The sequence below is a fragment of the Salmo salar genome, chromosome 18 (assembly GCF_965601325.2).
Source record: "Salmo salar chromosome 18, fSalSal1, whole genome shotgun sequence".
NCBI classification, from domain to species: domain Eukaryota; kingdom Metazoa; phylum Chordata; class Actinopteri; order Salmoniformes; family Salmonidae; genus Salmo; species Salmo salar.
Genome location: NC_138308.1, coordinates 24725503 through 24747800, shown reverse-complemented (window position 1 = coordinate 24747800; position 22298 = coordinate 24725503). Strand labels below are relative to the sequence as shown.

At 42.2% G+C, this 22298-nt stretch overlaps 1 protein-coding gene across 2 annotated transcripts in view; it reads right to left on the bottom strand.

Annotated features, from left to right (window-relative positions):
- Positions 1–524: 524 nt before the first annotated feature.
- Positions 525–22298, bottom strand: part of LOC106577140 (AT-rich interactive domain-containing protein 5B) — a 67373-nt gene continuing 45599 nt past the window's right edge. For both annotated transcript variants that reach the window (XM_014154904.3, XM_014154905.3), the window contains 4 exons: positions 20211–20263; positions 19280–19377; positions 5226–5439; positions 525–4798 (listed from right to left, as the gene is read on the bottom strand). In XM_014154904.3, coding sequence (XP_014010379.1) covers positions 2867–4798; positions 5226–5439; positions 19280–19377; positions 20211–20263 — 2297 coding nt within the window. In that variant the 3' untranslated portion in view covers positions 525–2866. The remainder of the gene's footprint in view (positions 4799–5225; positions 5440–19279; positions 19378–20210; positions 20264–22298) is intronic.

The following is a 22298-nucleotide window of genomic DNA, read 5'->3' as shown; positions in this document are numbered from 1 at the left end:
CTGGGTAACGTGACTCAAATCACTTTTAGAAAGGGCAGACTCACTAATGTAACATTGCATATAACTATCTGATATAAATGACCACTGCAGTCTGTTTTAATGTGAATAATACTGCTTGTCCTAGATAACAGCATTTGAAGATAACACCCAATATCAGCTAATACCATTCTAATATAAGGACACTTCATCACTCCCTAATCCGACCTAGGTCTGTACTTTTAGAAATACCGAGAATATCTCTCAACTGAAAACATATTACCAGTCTGCATACAGCCACTATTAATGGAAACACAAAACCTTTCTTTGAATTATTAGCAACCTTCTGTTCCAGACATACTGTCAGCAAATTGCATTAAGATGTTATGTATATGACCAACACTGGTAAAACGCCTTGGAATAGATTTGTAGTTGGGTCTACATGACATTTCAATATTTCACAATGAATCTCAGGAAATGAGTTCCATTTCCCAATCCCACCCATCTGTGGTATAGTACCACCACAATTAAGGGGAGAAAGACATTCGTAGATAGTAAAATATTTTAATTAAATATACAGAGGATCATATAATACAAAATGTTTTTCTTGTTTGCCAGCTGAATCATTGGTAAACAGATGGCACATAGTATCAAAAACACTTTAAAGAAAAACAACATGGAAACAATGTGGAAAACAAGAACACAAAACAAGCAAATAAAAAAGTCCTAACTTTAGTGTTCAGATCTAAATGTAAGGTGACCTGTGACATCTAGATTGTGTAACCAGCTGTATGCATTTATACTATTTACAGATTATAACATATTACACATGATAACAGACAGTCAAAAGTCAACAGTATTTACATTATTAAAATGTCAGACAGAGAAAGATGCCAGAGAATGGATTTGAATGTTAAGGAACTTAAACGTCAGTTACTGACGCTGCTGAGGCAAATATGACATTAAGAGCATGTAATTGTGAATGAATGTTTATCTTAAAGGAAAAAACTCCACCCAAAAAACTATATTTTGCTATTTGTTTCATTAGTCCATTGTTGATATAGTCCCAAAATGTTTTGCATTTCAGCAATCAAGTTTTCAAGATGTATAACATTAAAAATACAGAAATACGCAGCATCATATGATGCGAAATGCATCATAACGGCTGTATTCCTGCATCTTGCAAGTTGTATATCTTGAAAACGTGATTGCTGTCATGCAAAACATGTTGGGACTATATCAACAATGAACTAATGAAACAAATAGCAAAATATAGTTTTTGGGTGGAGTTTTCCTTTAAGTGTCTGCTCAATCTCAGTCGATTGGCTTTAAAACAAATTTAAACAGCAAATGTGTTACCTATATTTCACATGTTCCAAATACCCATTAAAAGCAGTTATGATGGTTGTTAACCCAGACCAGGTGCTATTATTCCTCGGGCGCTACACGCTGCCTTTTGATCACTATGTCTGGCAGTGGCACATAAATCTATTATAGTAGCCATTCTCTACACCAGTGCTTAACTATCCCTGTGCTAAACGGTAACTATGGTACTATACAATTACAGTCCAATGAGTTTGTACTGCAATGTGATGATAGAATGGAACCTTATAACTGTAATAATAATAGATTTATTTTATATAGCGCTTTCCATTATACAGATAATCTCAAATACGCTTAAAAACAAAAAACTAAAGTACATGCAGTTCTTGGGCTGGACAATGGTCTTCAACAGAGGCTGGCGCGTCCAGGTCACATCCAACTCCGGTGGGCTGCACATACTGTAGGCCAAGCCTACAACAGTCTCCTGAAAGTCAGTCATGATAGAAAACTAGTGCTGCAACCCCTAATCGAAGATTAAGAAAGGCACAGATATTCACAAAGCAATAATCTACAAGACACATTCGTATTTATCATGCATTATGCTGTTGAATGAAGGAGGCGCAGTAAACAGCCTTAGACCAGTGATGTTTCAGAGCTATGTCAAGATAAGAGCTGTCAGATGTCACAGTAGGCAGCATCAGTGACTCATGTTAAGCGCAGTATAAATACCTTCTGTTCAATATATTAATGTATCTGGGTCACTTTCCCACCTCTCAAGGGTCAACAAAACATTTTGAGAGAATGTTCCTGACAAACGATACGACTTGCCTTAAAAACAACTGATGAAAAACGTCAAATGTGGTTTCTTCACAGCTTGGGTGTTCTGATGAAAATGAGCTGTTATCTACATACAATACCTCAGCACCTTGTGGTTTTGTACAGCACCTTGTTTTAACACAGTCATTTCTAAGACGTGTAGTGGTCTAATACATGAACACAAACAGGCCACAGCACCACACTAGAGAGCTGTAAACAGATCCAGAACATTGATTGAAGGTGGAGTAGCCGAATGCTTAACAGTTGCATGAACTTTTCCGATGGTAAATCTTGTGAAAATAGTTTATTTTAGATAGTCCCCTCATGTTTTTAAGTGTTTCAACCTGATAAAAATCCCCAGAACACATTTGGAGGATGAAGTTGTCGCATTGCAGTGATTTGGAATCCAATCCTTTGGAGACCCAGCAAATATGATTATCCCCCTGACATGCATGCCAATGGCTTTTCTCTGTCTCCCTCCACACTCAAAGATAATAAGAACCTGACTGTTGAGTGAGAGAAACAACCTGGTTGGTGAACACAAACACTACATAGAGTGCAAATTTATCCAAAGTAACTAAGTGGTGATACAGTGCAAAAAACAAAAAATACACAAAAATGGAACTGTGTGCCTGACTAAAGAGTTAATCCACCATCTACAGTTAATCAGTGTTGTCATGCTTACTGAAGAATAGAACACTAGATCCCCTGTCCCAGGGTGAGACGGTTAAGCTCCATGTGGGTCCATCTGTTAGAGTCTGGTGCTGGGGTGCATGGAGGACAGCTGTGGGTGGGTGAGGGTGGACAGGGGGTACAGGTGGTGCAGGAGGTCCCCGTACAGGGCCGCCCCCCCAGGGTGCCTGTAGAAGTGGTGGGGGCTGGGCTGGGAGGCCATCAACTGCCTCTGTAGCATCATGGAGTGGAAGGCTAGCGGAGGGACCAGAGGGGACACGGCTGTCTGGCTCTTCAGGTACTGGAGGTTGTGATGGAGGGCGTCCTGCATCCCGGGGTACATCCCTGGGTAGAAGGGCGCGTGGGGAGGGTAGGTGTGGCCCTCGGGAATGTGGCTGTGGAGGTGGAAGTGGACGGCGTGCGCCGGTTCGGCTGGTTTGAGCTCCTCTCCCTGTGGGTCGCCTCGGCGGACAGAGCCGGCGGGGTGCATGGGGGTCACCACTCGCACCTTGCGGTCTGGCACCCCCTCGTTCTCTAGTTCCCCCAGGCTTCTCTTACTGGGTCTAGAGGCACCAACAGTTTCAGCGTGGCCTTTAGGGTTGAAGAAGGGCTGAAGGGGTTCCAGGTGTTTGGTGGTAGATATAGTCATTGGAGGGACTCTGCACGCTTTGGGGTGACAGTCTAAACTCTGGTGCATCATGGGATACGGGAGACCACAGAAAGAGGGCTTTGTGAAAGACATCCTTTGAGAGACAGGCTTGGAAATACTGAAATCTCGAGGTTCCTCTTCCATTAGTCTATCCCCATGTGTTTGTGTCCTCTCAGAGAAGTGGGGAGCTCTGTAAGTCAAACATTCTCTGTCAGAATTGTTTGAGGTGAATACCTCGCTGCTCTGGCGTTCCCTGATAAAATGTCCATGTTTGTCTCTGTTGGGATAGCTGTCCATTCGCTCTTGACTCAGACAGTTCTCTGTCTGCCGGTAGAGGTTGTGTAAGTGAGGGGAGGAGTAGCAGTCACCTGCGTAGCCTGGTGGTGCCTGACTGGGCTGCTGCTGGTGCATCCGTGTCTCCCCTGCGTTCTCCTCTCCATCCTGGGTCTCAGTCCTGTGGAGGTAGGGGTGCCAGGGGGGGTGGAGCTGGGGCTGGAAGTGGCTCACTCTGCAAGTGAAGGGCTCAGACAAATCCCCCAGAGGACTCCTCTCTTGCTGGGGTTTGATGCTCTGGGCGTGCTGGATGACAGAAGGCCTGAAGATGGGAGCCATCTCTGGGCTATCTGGCAGGGAGTCCTGCCTCAGTTTCACCACCTCTTCAACACAACTGTCGTTCACATCACCCACGCTGGCTGACGGAGTGGGAGGAGGAAGAGGAGGGGAACTGAACGAGTAATGATTTGTCTCACAGACTTGGGAGAGGAGCTTCTTCTTGGCTAGTGGAGACATGACCCCCAGGTTGTCCTTTGAGTACGCTGTTGGCATGGGCATGTGACACTGATTCATCTCTTTGTTTTTACTGGGGGAGTCCTGTTTGTCTGTGATTAGCTCTGTGGAGTACTGCTGCAGTGGGGGTGGGCTCTGCTTACACATGGGCAGCACCTTCCCCACCCTCCCACCATGTCCATAACTGTGACTGTCTGTGTCTTTAGCTACCGTAATGTCAGGTTTGCTTGTGTCAGGTAGACTGCTATACCCAGGTTTACTGTTGTTGTCCCAGTGGTATGGATATGGGGTCTTAGACAGGGTTCCATCAGCTTCGTCCCTTTGCTCAGGGTTGAGTTTGTCTGACTGTGGCTGGTGGGGATGTCTCCACTCGGACAGTGGAGACAGTTCACTGTGGAGGACAGGTGTGGCTCTGTGGCAGTCTGCGTTGGGGGGATTCAGGCGCGATGTTTCCTCCTCGCTCAATGTCTCCTCTTTCTTCAGGGTGAGTTGTAACTCCTCCTCTTCAGGCTCTTCTCTGGGCAGAGGATCCTGCTTAATGGCTGCTGGCTCCTGGTTGTCCCCTTTCTCAGATACCTTAGTGGGAAAACACATGCCATACTGTTATTCTTTTTTGTGTGTACTTTTTACTCCTTTTTCTCCTGAATTTCGTGATATCCAATTGGTAGTTACAGTCTTGTCCCATCGCTGCAACTCCCGTACGGACTAGGGAGAGACGAATGTCGAGAGCCATGCTTACTCTGAAACACGACCTTGACACACTGCTTGCTTAACCCGTGTGACACAGCCTGGGATCGACCCCGGGGCTGTAGTGACACCTCAAGCATTGCAATGCAGTGCCTTAGAGAACTGCACAACTCGGGAGGCCTCCATACTGTTATTCAATACATAGACATGATGCGTGTGTGATGTTAGCATATGTTATCTTTTCTAAGAAAGAGTGTGTGTGAACCAGTGTTTGTGAGAGCCTGAGACAGACGGACAGAAAACTAGTGGGACTGACCTGTGAGAGTTCCTGGCTTTTTGCAGTGTCCCCTCTCTCCCTCTTCTTCCTGGCCCCCTGCCTCTGGTGTAGTCCACCTTTAGGTCGTTTCGCTGTGACCCCTTTGTGTTTGGCACCCCCCTCTTGGGCCCCATGCTCCTGTTTTTTGGGTTTTGCTGAGGGGAGGGGTTTGTCTTCCTCTCCTTTGGTGTGCCTCTCGTAAGGTAGCAGGAGCCTGGAAAGGTCAGAGTGGAAGAGACTGAGTTAACCTAAATCTGACACAAAGTTAATATGGATTTATCACCTCTTACCCTGCCCATGTAGCTGCAACGTAACATGTCAAAGAATCAACAAGTCTTTAAAGATTCATGTTTTTTTTCTTTTATATTTTTACCCCCAATTTCGTGATTACGATCTTGTCTCATCGATGCAACTTCCCAACGGGCTTGGGAGAGGCAAAGGTCGAGTCATGCGTGCTCCAAAACATGACCCGCCAAACCGCGCTTCTTAACACCTGCTCGCTTAACCAGGAAGCCAGCTGCACCAATGTGTCGGAGGAAACACCGTTCAACTGACTACCGAAGTCAGCCTGCAGGTGCCCAGCCCACCAGAAGGAGTCGCTAAAGCGTGATGAGCCAAGTAAAGCCCCCCCGGCCAAACCCTCCCCTAACGACACTGGGCCAATTGTGCACCGCCCTATGGAACTCCCGGTCAGTAACGACACCCAGGCTGTAGTGACGCCACAACACTGCGTTGCAATGCCTTAGACCGCTGCGCCACTCGGGAGGCTAAAGATGAATGTTTACATGCAAACCACCGTGGGTCTGGGAATAAAAAATAAATCAATTTATAAGATAACTCCCCCACACAATAATGAAAAGCTCCAACTTATATTGGAAGAGGACATTCGCTCTAGGAAGTTATATTAAGATTAAATGGATACTTCGGGAGTTTGTCAATGAGGCCCTTTATCTACTTCCCCAGAGTCAGATGAACTCGTGGATACCATTTTTATGTCTCTGCGTCCAGTTTGAAGGGAGTTGCTAACTAGAACTAGTGCAATTGCTAACTAGTGTTAGCATAATGCTAACAGTTATTACTTCCAGTTATTGCACTAACGCTAGTTAGCATTGGCTTGCGAAACTACCTCAAACTTAATACTGGACACAGAGACATAAAAATGCTATCCATGAGTTCATCTGACTGGAGAAATAGATAAAGGGCCTCATTGACAAAATCCCGAAGTATCCCTTTACCAGAGATGCTAGGCCTACAACTGTGGCGTAGACAAAGACACATAACTTCAACCTTCATTTTGACACTTGACTGACCAGAGTACACAGTGGTGGTGGATGTGAGTCAGTTAGCATAGACTAGAGAACATGCTGCAACACAGAGCTGGTATGTGCTGAGAGAGCTGGGGAGCCAACTAACACCTGGCACTGAGCCAGCAGATGAGGCAAGGCAGAGGCCCCCAGTCAGGGCTTGTTAATCTTTACATCACATTACCGTGGAAACGGTTAACACACTACAGCTGCTAGACTAGAGTAACTAAAGAACCATCCATTCTGACTAAGCTGTGCTGTTGATGAGACTAATTACAGGGTGGATTGTGACATGAAGGGGGTTATTATTCCCAAGATCTTTTCAAATGTGTGAAACAAAATATGAACCAACAAAAATACTGAGAAAAACATGTTGAATAATACTGTACAGGTGGAACACCACAAAACAGAGTATCAAATATTAAACAGAGGTAGTAGCAACCAGTGATGGAATGTTCAATATTATTTGGAAAGCCTCGCCCATAACTTTAAGGCCAGCTATTATAACAACAATCCAAATGCTATTTGGAAATAACTTCGCAAACCTTCTCAAGGCATAGAATTATTCTCATGTGTGCACATAAAGTTGTTGCTCAATTTCCTCTTTAAGGGACATTGTGGTAGAACAAACAAGGAATCATGCATGAGTGGTTTGCTTCTTCTTCACAAAGAGAAATGCCTTTAAGAGTTGAAGTGGCTCAGTGGGAATTTAGTTATTTTTTCTACAAACCAAACTGCTGGCAGCAGAGGCAGTAAAACTACATTTCATACAGCTGGCACCAGGCCCCAGGCCAAGAAAGGAAATATACAATTAAATGTGACTTATTTGAAAGAGGGAGAGGGAGGAGAGAAGAAAAGACAGATGTTAATGTAGTGAAACAATTATTCACCATAAACCACTGCACCGTTGAGAAATAATGTGGTGAACTCGACGTGACTAACTATATAAATAGGGTGAGGAAAATAGTGAGTAATTTCATATACACACTGTCGAGCTGCTCTCACGTTTCCAATCTGTGAGGAAACCATCTGCTGTAAGATTGAATACCATGCCATGCTAAGTTTGGCACCTAGCAATACCAATTATAAATCAGTATCTATCGGCAGACATGGATGAGAATGACATAATCCGGCATTTTTGTGTTGGGAGATGAAGACCCATTGTCTTATATCTGGGTAAGAACATGACTGCTTTTCCCTATATCAATTCTCAAGAATGCCATTGAGAGGTGAAGGTACCGTCCATACTGGTGTGGTTATCACACCTCGGTGGAACATTCTCCTAAAGTCCATGTTACATCACACAAAGTGTTAAACTCAATATTCCAGACACAGTATCTTGTCATTTAAATTTTATTCTGAAATTAACTAAAAATAACAATGTTCTTTTGGCACGACAGGGTGCTTGATTCTTTTCTGCTTCTCTGTTGCTGAACAGTTAACTATGAAGAGTCACACTATAAATAGCACCCGCTCTGTAAAAGACTCACTGAGAGAATAAGTACAGGGAGAGCATATAACATTCTCCTGATCACATAATACAGTAATGGTAATACAATATGACTTATGTAATTTCCTGAAAGCAGGGTGCCTGGGACAGTCTACAATCGAGAGGCCATGAAAGGAATTCAGTCCCCTATGAAGGCTCTTTGGACACTAATAGGTTACATTTATGTAAATATAGGGATTTCTCTTATATAAATCCTTGGTGGAGTTCAAAGCAGAAAATGTGTCTCTGAGGAACACTTCTAGTAATGAATATGACACAATATCAAAATCAAATGCAAGGTATTTTCTTGCACACTAGAGGGCAGAAAGAGCACAACATGACAGACATGGAAAAGTCAATGAGGGAATAACTCAATGAGGGAACAAGAGCTTACATTTTGGCGAGGTCAATAAATACTTAACTTCCGGTTGTGGCTATTGAGCCTTTCTTTACATGAGCAGCCATTTTCCATGATGTTCATAGTACATTCCAGTATGCAACCTAACCAGTAATAAAAAATACAAAAGTTAAATAGGCAAAAGAGACAGACAGGTCTTTCTCTTTCATATTGGAATGTAATTAGGCTACAACTACATGTCTTAATATAATGTAGGCCTATTATTGTAAGATTCTTTGGAAATCAATACAATTGTAATTCAGTGACAAATTCAATTAAGCATGTGCGTCCTATTAAAATAATGGATTTACATGCCAAACAAGCAACTAAGCAATAACATTATGTTTTTAAAAACAATAAGCTGGTCTTTCATCTGAGTTAAAGGGGGATTGGTTTGTGGAATCCAGGAAAGGCCAAGTCACCAAAGTGGTGGAAAACCCCTGCAGACTATTCCATTAAGCACTTTTCCTGGTGCTGAAATTAATTTGAGCTGGCGCTCTGTTTATTTCAGAGGCTTTCTTAAAGGCCCAGAGCAGCCAAAATCATGATTTTATATGTGTGTTTTACATATACAGAACAGTCAAAAGTTTGGACACACCTACTCATTCCAGGGTATTTCTTTATTTTTTACTATTTTCTACAATGTAGAATAACAGTGAAGACATCAAAACTACGAAATAACACATACGGAATCACGTAGTAACCAAAAACGTGTTAAGCAAATCAAAATATATTTTATATTTGAGATTCTTCAAAGAAGCCATCTTTTGCCTTGATGACAGCTGTGCACACTCTGGGCATTCTCTCAACCAGCTTCATGAGGTAGTCACCTGGAATGCATTACAATTAACAGGTGTGCCTTGTTAAAAGTTCATCTGTGGAATTTATTTCCTTTTAATGCGTTTGAGACAATCAGTTATGTTGTGACAATGAAACAAAGAGAAGATAGCCCTATTTGGTAAAAGACCAAGTACATATTATGGCAAGAACAGTTCAAATAAGCAAAGAGAAATGACAGTCCATCATTACTTTAAGACATTAAGGTAAGTCAAACTTTGAAAGTTTCTTCAACTGTCTCTCATGAGGACTGCCACAGAGGATCAGTTCATTAGAGTTACCAGCCTCAGAAATTGCAGCCCAAATAAATACTTCAGAGTTCAAGTAACATACACATCTCAACATCAACTGTTCAGAGGAGACTGTGTGAATAAGGCCCTCATGGTCAAATTGCTGCAAAAGAAACACTACTAAAGGACACCAATAAGAAGAAGAGACTTACTTGGGCCAAGAAACACAAGCAATGAACATTAGACTGGTGGAAATCTGTCCTTTGGTCTGATGAGTCCAATTTGAGATTTTTTGTTCCAACCACTGAGTCTTGGTGAGATGCAGAGTTGGTGAACGGATGATCTCTGCATGTGTAGTTCCTACCATGAAGCATGGAGGTGTGATGGTGTGGGGGTGCTTTGCTGGTGACACTGTCTGTGATTTATTCAGAATTCAAGGTACACTTAACCAGCATGGCTACTACAGCATTCTGCAGTGATACACCATCCCATTTGGTTTGCGCTTAGTGGGACTATCATTTGTTCTTCAACAGGACAATGACCCAACACACCTCCAGGCTGTGTAAGGGCTATTTGACCAAGAAGGAGAGTAATGGAGTGCTGCATCAGATGACCTGGCCTCCACAATCACCCAACATCAACACAACTGAAATGGTTTGGGAGAGTGATGGAAAAGCAGCCAACAAGGGTTCAGCATATGTGGGAACTCCTTCAAGACTGTTGGAAAAGCATTCCACATGAAGCTGGTTAAGAGAATGCCAAGAGTGTGCAAAGCTGTCATCAAGGCAAAGAGTGGCTACTTTGAAGAATCTAAAATCTAAACTATATTTTGATTTGTTTAACCCTGTTTTGGTTACTACATGATTCCATATGTGTTATTTCATAGTTTTGATGTCTTTACTATTATTCTATTATTGTATACAACCGTTCAAAAGTTTGGGGTCTCTTAGAAATGTCCTTGTTTTTGAAAGAAAAGCAATTTTTTATGTCCATTAAAATAACATAAAATTTATCAGAAATACAGTGTAGGCATTGTTAATGTTGTAAATGACTATTGTAGCTGGAAAGGGCTGATTTTTAATGGAATATCTACATAGATGTACAGAGGCCCATTATCAGCAACCATCACTCCTGTGTTCCAATGGCACGTTGTGTTAGCTAATCCATGTTTATCATTTTAAAAGGCTAATTGATCATTAGAAAACCCTTTTACAATTATGTTAGCACAGCTGAAACTGTTTTTCTGATTAAAGAAGCAACAAAACTGGCCTTCTTTAAACTAGGTGAGTATCTGGAGCATCAGCATTTGTGGGTTCAATTACAGGCTCAAAATGGCCAGAAACAAACTACTATCTTCTGAAACTCGTCAGTCTACACCAGTCTCAACATCAACAGTGAAGAGGCGACTCCGGGATGCTGGCCTTCTAGGCAGAGTTCCTCTGTCCAGTGTCTGTGTTCTTTTGCCCATCTTAATCTTTTCTTTTTATTGGACAGTCTGAGATATGGCTTTTTCTTTGCAACTCTTCCTAGAAGGCCAGCATCCCGGAGTCGCCTCTTCACTGTTGACGTTGAGACTGGTGTTTTGCAGGTACTATTTAATGAAGCTGCCAGTTGAGGACTTGTGAGGCGTCTGTTTCTCAAACTAGACACTCTAATGTACTTGTCCTCTTGCGCAGTTGTGCACTGGGGCCTCCCACTCCTCGTTCTATTCTGGTTAGAGCCAGTTTGCGTTGTTCTGTGAAGGGAGTAGTACACAGCGTTGTGCGAGATCTTCAGTTTCTTGGCAATTTCTCGCATGGAATAGCCTTCATTTCTCAGAACAAGAATAGACTGACGAGTTTCAGAAGAAAGTACTTTGTTTTTGGCCATTTTGAGTCTGTAATCATATCAAATCGAACCCAAAAATGCTGATGTTACAGATCCTCAACTAGTCTAAAGAAGGCCAGTTTTATTGCTTCTTTAATCAGAACAACAGTTTCAGCTGTGCTAACATAATTGAAAAAGGGTTTTCTAATGATCAATTAGCCTTTTAAAATGATAAACTTGGATTAGCTAACACAATGTGCCATTGGAACACAGGAGTGATGGTTGCTGATAATGGGCCTCTGTACGCATGTGTAGATATTCCATAAAAAATCAGCCGTTTCCAGCTACAATAGTCATTTACAACATTAACAATGTCTACACTGTATTTCTGATCAATTTTATGTCATTTTAATGGACAAAAAAATGGCTTTTCTTTTAAAAACAAGAACATTTCTAAGTGACCCCAAACCTTTGAACAGTAGTGTGTATATATATATAATTCTCAGTGTATATATATATATATATATATATATATATATATATATATATATATATACATACATACATACATACATACATATATATACACACTGAGAATTCAAAAAACACTGAGAATTCAGTGAGAATTCAAAACATTAAGAAATCTCTTTCCATCACATATACTGACCAGGTGAAAGCTATGATCCCTTATTGATGTCACTTGTTAAATCCACTTCAATCAGTGTAGATGAACGGGAGGAGACAGGTTAAAGAATGATCTTTAAGCCTTGAGACAATTGAGACATGGATTGTGTATGTGTGACATTCAGAGGGTGAATGGGCAAGACAAAATATTTAAGTGCCTTTGAACGGGGTATGGTAGTAGGTGCCAGGCACACCGGTTGGTGTCAAAAACTGCAATGCTGCTGAGTTTTTCATGATCAACATTTTCCCGTGTGTATCAAGAATGGTCCACCACCCAAATAATATCAAGCCAACTTGATAAAACTGTGAAATATATTTATAAACTGGGTGGGTTCGAGCCCTGAATGCTGATTGGCTGACAGCCGTGGTATATCAAACGTATAACAAGGGTATGACAAAACATTTCTGGTTACTGCTCTAATTACGTTGGTAACCAGTTTATAATAGCAATATGGCACCTCATATGACGCAACGCGGAATGCCTGGATACAGCCCTTAGCCGTGGTATATTGGCCATATACCACACCACCTTGTGCCTTATTGCTTAATTATGCCATGGCATTGTTGAATACTCCTTTCTGATTGGCTTGAAGGGCATTCTAGAGTGTGCATTATTTCCCTATAATGCACGATAGATTTCAATGGCTATAGTTAATTTTTACAAGTTTTGTTTGCGCTGCTTTTGAAAGCAAAAGTCGAATTGAAAACAGTATTGCGTTTGCTGAATTTGATTTTCATAACAGTTTGGTTAGCTAAACTAGTCTGTTTGTTTGGTTACCACGGCAACTACTGTAGCTACACTACATGGCCAAAGGTATGTGGACACCTGCTCGTCGAACATCTCATTCCAAAATCATGGGCATTAATATGGAGTTGGTCCCCCCTTTGCAGCTACAACAGCCTCCACTCTTCTGGGAAGGCTTTCAACTAGAAGTTGGAACATTGCTGCAGGGACTTGCTACCATTCAGTCACAAGAGCATTAGTGAGGTGTTGGGCGATTAGGCCTGGCTCGCAGTCGGAGTTCCAATTCATCCCAAAGGTGTTCGATGGGGTTGAGGTCAGGGCTCTGTGCTTCAGAACTTAGTGGTCCTGTTCTGTGAGCGTGTGTGGCCTACCACTTTGCGGCTGAGCAGTTGTTTTTCCAAGACATTTCCACTTCACAATAACAGAACTTACAGTTGACCGGGGCAGCTCTAGCAGGGAAGACATTTGACGAACTGACTTGTTGGAAAGGTGGCACGTTGAAAGTCACTGAGCTCTTCAGTAAGACCATTCTACTGCCAATGTTTGTCTATGGAGATTGCATGGCTGTGTGCTCAATTTTATACACCGATCAGCAACGGGTGTGGCTGAAATAGCCGAATCCACTAATTTGAAGAAGTGTTCACATACTTCACCTGGAATGCTTTTCCAACAGTCTTGAAGGAGTTCCCACATATACTGAGCACATGTTAGCTGCTTTTCCATCACTCCGCGGTCCAACTCATCCCAAACCATCTCAATTGGGTTGAGGTTGGGTGATTGTGGAGGCTAGGTCATCTGATGCAGCACTGCATCACTCTCCTTCTTGGTCAAATAGGCCTTACACAGCCTGGAGGTGTGTTGGGTCATTGTCCTGTTGAAAACAAATGATAGTCCCACTAAGCGCAAACCAAATGGGATGGCATATCACTGCAGAATGCTGTAGTAGCCATGCTGGTTAAGTGTACCTTGAATTCTAAATAAATCACAGACAGTGTCACCAGCAAAGCACCCCCACACCATCACACCTCCCCCTCCATGCTTCACTATAGGAACTACACATGCGGAGATCATTCGTTCACTTACTCTGCATCTCACAAAGACACAGCGGTTGGAACCAAAAATCTCAAATTTGGACCCCTCAGACCAAAGGACAGATTTCCACCAGTCTAATGTCCATTGCTCGTGTTTCTTGGCCCAAGCAAGTCTCTTCCTCTTATTGGTGTCCTTTAGTAGTGATTTTTGTTGTTGCAGCAATTCGACCATGAAGGCCTAATTCACTATGTCTCCTCTGAACAGTTGATGTTAAGATGTGTCTGTTACTTGAACTCTGTGAAGCATTTATTTGGGCTGCAATTTCTGATGCTGGTAACTCTAATGAACTTATCCTCTGCAGCAGAGGTAACTCTGGGTATTCCTTTCCTGTGGCAGTCCTCATGAGAGCCAGTTTCATCATAGCGCTTGATGGTTTTTGAGACTACTTGAAAAAACGTTCAAAGTTCTTGAAATTTTCCTGATTGACTTACCTTCATGTCAAGTAATGATGGACTGTCATTTCTCTTTGCTTATTTGAACTGTTCTTGCCATTATATGTTCTTGGTCTTTTACCAAATAGGGCTGTCTTCTATACAGTGAGGGGAAAAAGTATTTGATCCCCTGCTGATTTTGTACGTTTGCCCACTGACAAAGAAATGATCAGTCTATAATTTAAACGGTAGGTTTATTTGAACAGTGAGAGACAGAATAACAACAAAAAAATCCAGAAAAACGCATGTCAAAAATGTTATAAATTGATTTGCATTTTAACGAGGGAAATACGTATTTGACCCCCTCTCAATCAGAAAGATTTCTGGCTCCCAGGTGTCTTTTATACAGGTAACGAGCTGAGATTAGGAGCACACTCTTAAAGGGAGTGCTCCTAATCTCAGTTTGTTACCTGTATAAAAGACACCTGTCCACAGAAGCAATCAATCAATCAGATTCCAAACTCTCCACCATGGCCAAGACCAAACAGGTCTCCAAGGATGTCAGGGACAAGATTGTAGACCTACAAAAGGCTGGAATGGGCTACAAGACCATTGCCAAGCAGCTTGGTGAGAAGGTGACAACAGTTGGTGCAATTATTCGCAAATGGAAGAAACACAAAAGAACTGTCAATCTCCCTTGGCCTGGGGCTCCATGCAAGATCTCACCTAGTGGAGTTGCAATGATCATGAGAACGGTGAGGAATCAGCCCAGAACTACACGGGAGGATCTTGTCAATGATCTAAAGGCAGCTGGGACCATAGTCACCAAGAAAACAATTGGTAACACACTACGCCGTGAAGGACTGAAATCCTGCAGCGCCCGCAAGGTCCCCCTGCTCAAGAAAGCACATATACATGCCCGTCTGAAGTTTGCCAATGAACATCTGAATGATTCAGAGAACAACTGGGTGAAAGTGTTGTGGTCAGATGAGACCAAAATGGAGCTCTTGGGCATGAACTCAACTCGCCGTGTTTGGAGTAGGAGGAATGTTGCCTATGACCCCAAGAACACCATCCCCACCGTCAAACATGGAGGTGGAAACATGCTTTGGGGGTGTTTTTCTACTAAGGGGACAGGACAATTTCACCGCATCAAAGGGACGATGGACGGGGCCATGTACCGTCAAATCTTGGGTCAGAGCCTCCTTCCCTCAGCCAGGGAATTGAAAATGGGTCGTGGATGGGTATTCCACCATGACAATGACCCAAAACACACGGCCAAGGCAACAAAGGAGTTTTTTAAACAAAGAAAAACCCTAGAATGAGTAAGTGTGTCCAAACTTTTGACTGGTACTGTAGGTTTGAATAATACCCCAAAAATTGTGAAAAATATGATAATGCCCTTTTAATGAAAGAGCTATTTGAAAAGACCGCCTGACAGTTCAGCCTGTTTTGGTCGGACGGAGTTTTGGCCTGCCTTGTGACATCACCAGGCGATAGATTAGTTAATAGAACAATAAGAAAGAGAGTTTCAAACCTCTCTGCCAACAGCAAGTTTTCAGTTTTCCCCTCCCCACTCACTCCCAGACAATCCTAGCTAAATTCTTGTTTGAGAAATTGCTCTTTACTAAGACACTATTTTTGTTTCTTTTTGAACATTTTAATTAAAAAACGATCACAGTAAGGTACTTAATTGTTACCAAGACATGATTTTTAGATAAAAAAACCGCTGCATTTGACCTTTAATTCATTAAAGGAATCATATCTTGAGAGTTGATGGACAGGCCCATAGGCTGCCAAATAATTTACAGGAAAGAATGATTTGTATTACAACCTCAGGAAGAGAAGAAGAAGTAAAAGAAATCGAATCCATATTCATCATCACCATGTGTTATGATTAGGCTGCTTCAAAGAACTGGCAAAACAATAACTCCTGTCTGTGCAAATGCAAATATCGATCTTCAGAGCCAAATCAGAGTGGGATAAACGGTCATTGTTCCCTCAGCTCGGGAAAGATTTGGCTCCAAAGCCTTTCTTTTGTCACTTCAAGTGATCCTGATTCATGCCGTTAAACAGGGCGTTGAAGGAATACTAAACTAGGGCCTTTTGTCCAGTCTAGAAATACCAGATCTAAAAGTGACCTTTACCATTCCCCTAAGGCTAAACTGCATTAAACTGTCCACAGCAAACCTTAATCATGACAGGTGTTGAGCAATGGACTGGTAAGTGTTTGGATTAACTGCTAGATACTGTATCATGTCTGCAGTTCACTATGTGGAATATTATGTTCTTTGATCCAATCTCAACATTAGGACCAGATTTATAATATGATGAAAAGTCTGTTCATCATTAAGTCCTATATGAAGAAATATCTAATTAACTGTTCCTAAGCCAAAGGCAAGAATGCAACAACAACAAATCCTCTGACTTGTTATCAGTATTTCTGAATGTCTAACTGCGCAAGTATGGCACCATTTGCAAGCCCCTAATTGCAAAAAGCACTAGGTTTAAAAGCCTAGTATATTTCATGTGGGTAAGTTATTTCTTTATTATGGCAGGTGGATGAGGGAGAGCAATCAAACGTCATTCATCTGAGTGCTATCACAGCTGTAATCTGTCCCGTAGGTTTTTCCTATAGCAGGTCATTTAATCAGGCTGTTACAGCAATGTGTCTTTTTAAACTCATGTTGTAAGATTCGTAACTAAATAATATGAACACCATGGCATAGCCAAAGAGACCAGTGTGTTGCATAGAGGAACTAGATGCAACGCTGAGCAAGGGCTTTATTTAGGATTGAGTCTACTCTAACATGATCCACGGGGTGGCGACTGGCCAAGGTTTTCCAATTTGTTATGAGCCTATACACTAAGGGATATATTTTCAATCTGAGGTGCAGCTTGAGTGAGTGCAGAGGCACACCAATACCACGAGGAATACATACAAGAATCAATAATATCGTCTGCAATGTATCCAAAAGAAACAAACCCAGCATCCAAACCAAATAAATATTTACAATCTAGTGTGCACATCTGGTATTCATCAGTTAATAACTGAAATTAGCTGCTGTATTAAAAAAGAATGAGTGGAATTCCTTGTTCTTTGTTATACTCGGTACAACCTCTGAGAAAATTATTCTCAATTGCCTCCACTGTTGCCATGGATATTTCCCCCCTGCAATTACATAAAAATGCCTATGCACGGCAGGCATTAATTCTGCATTAACACAGGAGCTATTAGAGTAACAACATGTACGGTATAAATGTACTGTTTCTGTAGCAGCAGCAGCAGCTCACATAGAAAGTGAGAGCTTAAATAACTAACGGCAGCTAAAAGGCATTGACCTGTATAATCAAAGAATTAGCATGAAGTGACATGCAGGGAGAGAATGCAGCAGTCTATTTCAAGGTTATTGATGCCATCTTTTCATGACCTCATTTTTAATTCAGGGAGCTGAGCTCTGACAGCTAATCTTGGGAAACGGTTTAAATAAATATCATTAAAGCTTTCCCAGCTGGAGCTTTAGACCTTGGGTTGGATGTTAAATATTGATTTTTCCCTTTAAGCTAATGAACAGTAGAATGGCTGCAATGAGCAACTTTCCAAATGACAAGTACCTCAGGTTATCTTGTGTTCTGTTCGTTTTATGTTCTCTACTGCCCGCTGCTCAACACCATAAATACAGTCATTATTTCCATCTTTATCATTCAAAATAATGTCTCCAAGGCAACCGTTTCAGATGACTTCCATTGAAGAGGAAAATGGATAATGTGGATCATTTCAAATTAGAGTCAGGGCTTGGGGACATTCAAAGTCCCGAACAAAAGACCAAGATGAGTGCGTTCAGTTAATCTAGTGCAATTACAACCGAAATGTTCCAATACCAAATCAAAAGACGTTGGGAGAAATGCTGCATGCTCCAGTTTAAATTCCTCATTGTGTTTTCAACGCTGAGTAATCATTAAGAGAAATAAAAGATGCCACCAGGGACCAAACATATACTTCACCAAACCCACAAATGGGGTCATTTATCATACACTTCCAAGGGAGAGAGAATAGCTTTGTTTGCTGAGCTAATACAATGAGGTTAATTGCCCTCCTAGCTACTGGAATAGAGAGCCTCAGCTAAAATTCTCATCCCATGGTCTGTCTGGATTCAGCTGAGATTTCCCGCTCTCTTTCTGACAGGGTGATATTCACTGCAGTGGAGATATTATTGGTTTGTATTGATTCAGCACAATTTCCCTGCTTTCTGTGGCTCTATTGAGAAAGGCCAGCAGTAACACTTCACTGGTCCCCTCTAGCCCCCTGTGCTGTGTGCTGTGCTGACACTGTCTATACCAGTCCTCCTAACCATGCAGGGCTGTGAAAGGGCTTTTAATGGCAGAGCAAATACAGCTCCTTCTGGCTGCGCAAGAGGTTTAAAGCTGCAGTGCTATTTTATATAATTCAAATACTGTATCCAATTTTGTATGCACTCGTACATAGAGCATAGATAAACCTACACATAATGACTGAGCAATTCAGCCTGACTTTGTTTGTCATTTGCCTAGGTTTATACACATACTCACCCATATGCATGCATGATATTGCTCTGCATGCCCCTCTTTTGACAGGTAAATCTGTTCCATAGCATTGCGGAGGCATGAAAATATCAGCCTGGGGGGGGGGGGGGACGACGGTTCAGAGACGACTAGCCGTAAGAGGAAAGCTTTATGAAAGAGAGGTTATCTTGTATTAAGCACGCAGCATTTGTTTAACCTTGAGAATGTGTGTGTGCATGCATAATATCCTCCAGTCTCCCCCAGGATCATATCTGTTTGCTGTTTGCTTTGGTTCAGGGACCCTCTCAATAATAAAGGCTGGTTAGAGAGAGATGTGTGACTGGTTTGGTGAATATAGTTGTGCTCTGTGTTAGTATGCATGGAGCAGCAGGGTGAGAGAGTGTCTGTGGGCACGGCTTAGGACATCATGTCGAGATAGGAAGGAAGCCTTACTTCCCTAAGCAAAGTTGACATGCACCTGATACTGAGGCTGAGAGTAGCATTCCTCTTCCTCCACTGCATTAGGAAAATGGGACAGCGCTTTGTTAATAACTCACCTCTCGTAGTGTCTTCGTGTGCATGTGGCGGCACTTGTGCTTCCTGGGTTACCACCCAGCTCATCATATACATTTTTCCACTGTCGGCGAACTGTGATCTGAGAGAGAGAAACTGATTTTTATAACGCTGTATCATATAACATAATAAAATGCTGTAACAACATCGTTATAGATGCTAGTCATTTCTCCGACGTGAGTGGATAACATTAACAAAGTTATTCAGTTTGCTACAGAGACTATAACACTACTGTAATGCAAAACCATCTCCATAACATGCCGCCAGCTGTAGCTGGCAACCACCGTCTGTACCACAGCAAGGGACAGAGGGAAAAGTACAGTACAGTGGTATATATGCATTAAGATGCCAGAGTGACGAGTTACACCATTAAATATATACTCAAACCAACCACACAACTTCCTGCTCACAAAGACAGCAGCAGGCATGAAAGACTGATAATCATCCGCAGATAAAAAGGCTTTAAAAGGAAAAACATCCCGATTACATGACTAGTTTCCTGTTTATAGTTTGCGGCTCGTCTGTCTGTATGACTATATGTGGCAAATGAACTAACCGGCATTCGCAATGCGTTTACTCTTCACATCAAAAGACGTAAAAATGTTGGAAACACTTCCCACATTAGTACTGAACAAATGTGGAGTAGGCTGCCAAGTGAAATGTCCCTGCTCTGCTGTCTCACTGTGTATAATAGTGCACTTTATTTTAGAGCCTGAACATGGGAAAAAATGACAGACTTCGCCAATTTCCTTGACATGGGAGAGTAACATGTGTTTTCCACTTAGAGGGGGTTTAAAACAACGGCATCATTTTGCAAAATGTGGGCCTGACCAAGATTTTTGGAGAAAAACACGACTGAGGCAGCCTAAAGAAAATAAAAGTTAAGTATGGAGCAGGACATATGTAAACACTTACCAACTCATATCCTCCGAGTTTCTGAGCAGCTTGAAACATAGTCCAAAGGTTTACTGTTAGAGGGACAACAAACAGGGAGATCAATGGTATTCAGCTAGATCACCACATACAAAGATACTGTCACATAGCTACATAAACTACAGGTAGATACAGCCTGACACCTAGCTAGCTCTTGTAACAATTCAGCTGAAGGGGATTTGAATAAAGACCATTATGAGCATCTGGTAATACTTAACATTTTAGCACTCATTAACAATGTTGGCACAAATGCAAATGCAATTTTGCATAGAATTTTACATGCGAAGATCCAATGACAGACGATATCAAATTGATTATAGGTATTGTGCAAAATAGTGATTATAATCAAAATACAACAAAGACAGTATATTTCCCTGCAAACAATTAACCCAGGTTATTGTAAGATTTTCCAAACGATGACATTGGTATCTGCTTTCTGTAACATCATTGTTTAACATTTTTATATGAAGACCTATAAATAAGGAAGGCTCGCCTAGGGAGAAATCCATCAAAATTCAATCTCTGCGTACACAAAGGCTTGCATTTGTCAAAATGGCATTTTCCTATCTCCGCATTTGACAGCATTGATTTTTCCTCCCTGCTCTTCCGTGTCTGTTGTCAATGCACTGGGAGAATTACAAAGGAAGCTGGTGGGTTCTATTTGAACTGCAGAGAGTAGTATTGTGTTTTGCAACTGGATAGCAGCTATGGCTTATTAATGGGGTTGTTATGCTTCGGCTGTAATTACCACAACAGTGAGCAGAATTAGGAAGGACAGAAAAGGGAAAGAAAATGGGAGAATAGTTCTTTCTTAGATGACTTGCTCCCTGTTTTTTCTCTAATTCACTCTATTCAACCTGGCATTATCACAACGATAAGCATGACAAAACACAATGTACACTAAAACAGACATTCAAACAGGCAAATTAGAAACAAGGCATAAAGAACCTCTCTAAAGGCAGCCTGAAATAATGCGCATCCCCTCCCCGCCGCCCCACCCAACAACACGCATACCAATTCCCTAACTCCCCACCCAACAACACGCATACCAATTCCCTAACTCCCCACCCAACAACACGCATACCAATTCCCTAACTCCCCACCCAACAACACGCATACCAATTCCCTAACTCCCCACCCAACAACACGCATACCAATTCCCTAACTCCCCACCCAACAACACGCATACCAATTCCCTAACTCCCCACCCATCAACACGCATACCAATTCCCTAACTCCCCACCCAACAACACGCATACCAATTCCCTAACTCCCCACCCAACAACACGCATACCAATTCCCTAACTCCCCACCCAACAACACGCATACCAATTCCCTAACTCCCCACCCAACAACACGCATACCATTTCCCTAACTCCCCACCCAACAACACGCATACCAATTCCCTAACTCCCCACCCAACAACACGCATACCAATTCCCTAACTCCCCACCCAACAACACACATACCAATTCCCTAACTCCCCACCCAACAACACGCATACCAATTCCCTAACTCCCCACCCAACAACACGCATACCAATTCCCTAACTCCCCACCCAACAACACGCATACCAATTCCCTAACTCCCCACCCAACAACACGCATACCAATTCCCTAACTCCCCACCCAACAACACGCATACCAATTCCCTAACTCCCCACCCAACAACACGCATACCAATTCCCTAACTCCCCACCCAACAACACGCATACCAATTCCCTAACTCCCCACCCAACAACACGCATACCAATTCCCTAACTCCCCACTCTCCAATTTGCGACCAAGGCCATTCAAAATGTGCAATGTGATGTCAAACTGTACCAACCTTGACACACACTCCCAACCCCCTCCCTGTCCCATTTCTTCCTCACACTCACTTCCATCGCACATTCAGAATATGGTACCAACACTGGGAATAGCTGTTTACCCAACTGAATGGAAGATAATGAAACCTCTTTTTGTCATGTGACCTTTTCTTCCTCTGAAGTCCATTTATCTTACGTCCTGTGCAGCATCCAGGCAAACTGCTAAAGCTAAATAAAAGAAAATAAGCCTCCTTTCTGGTGGA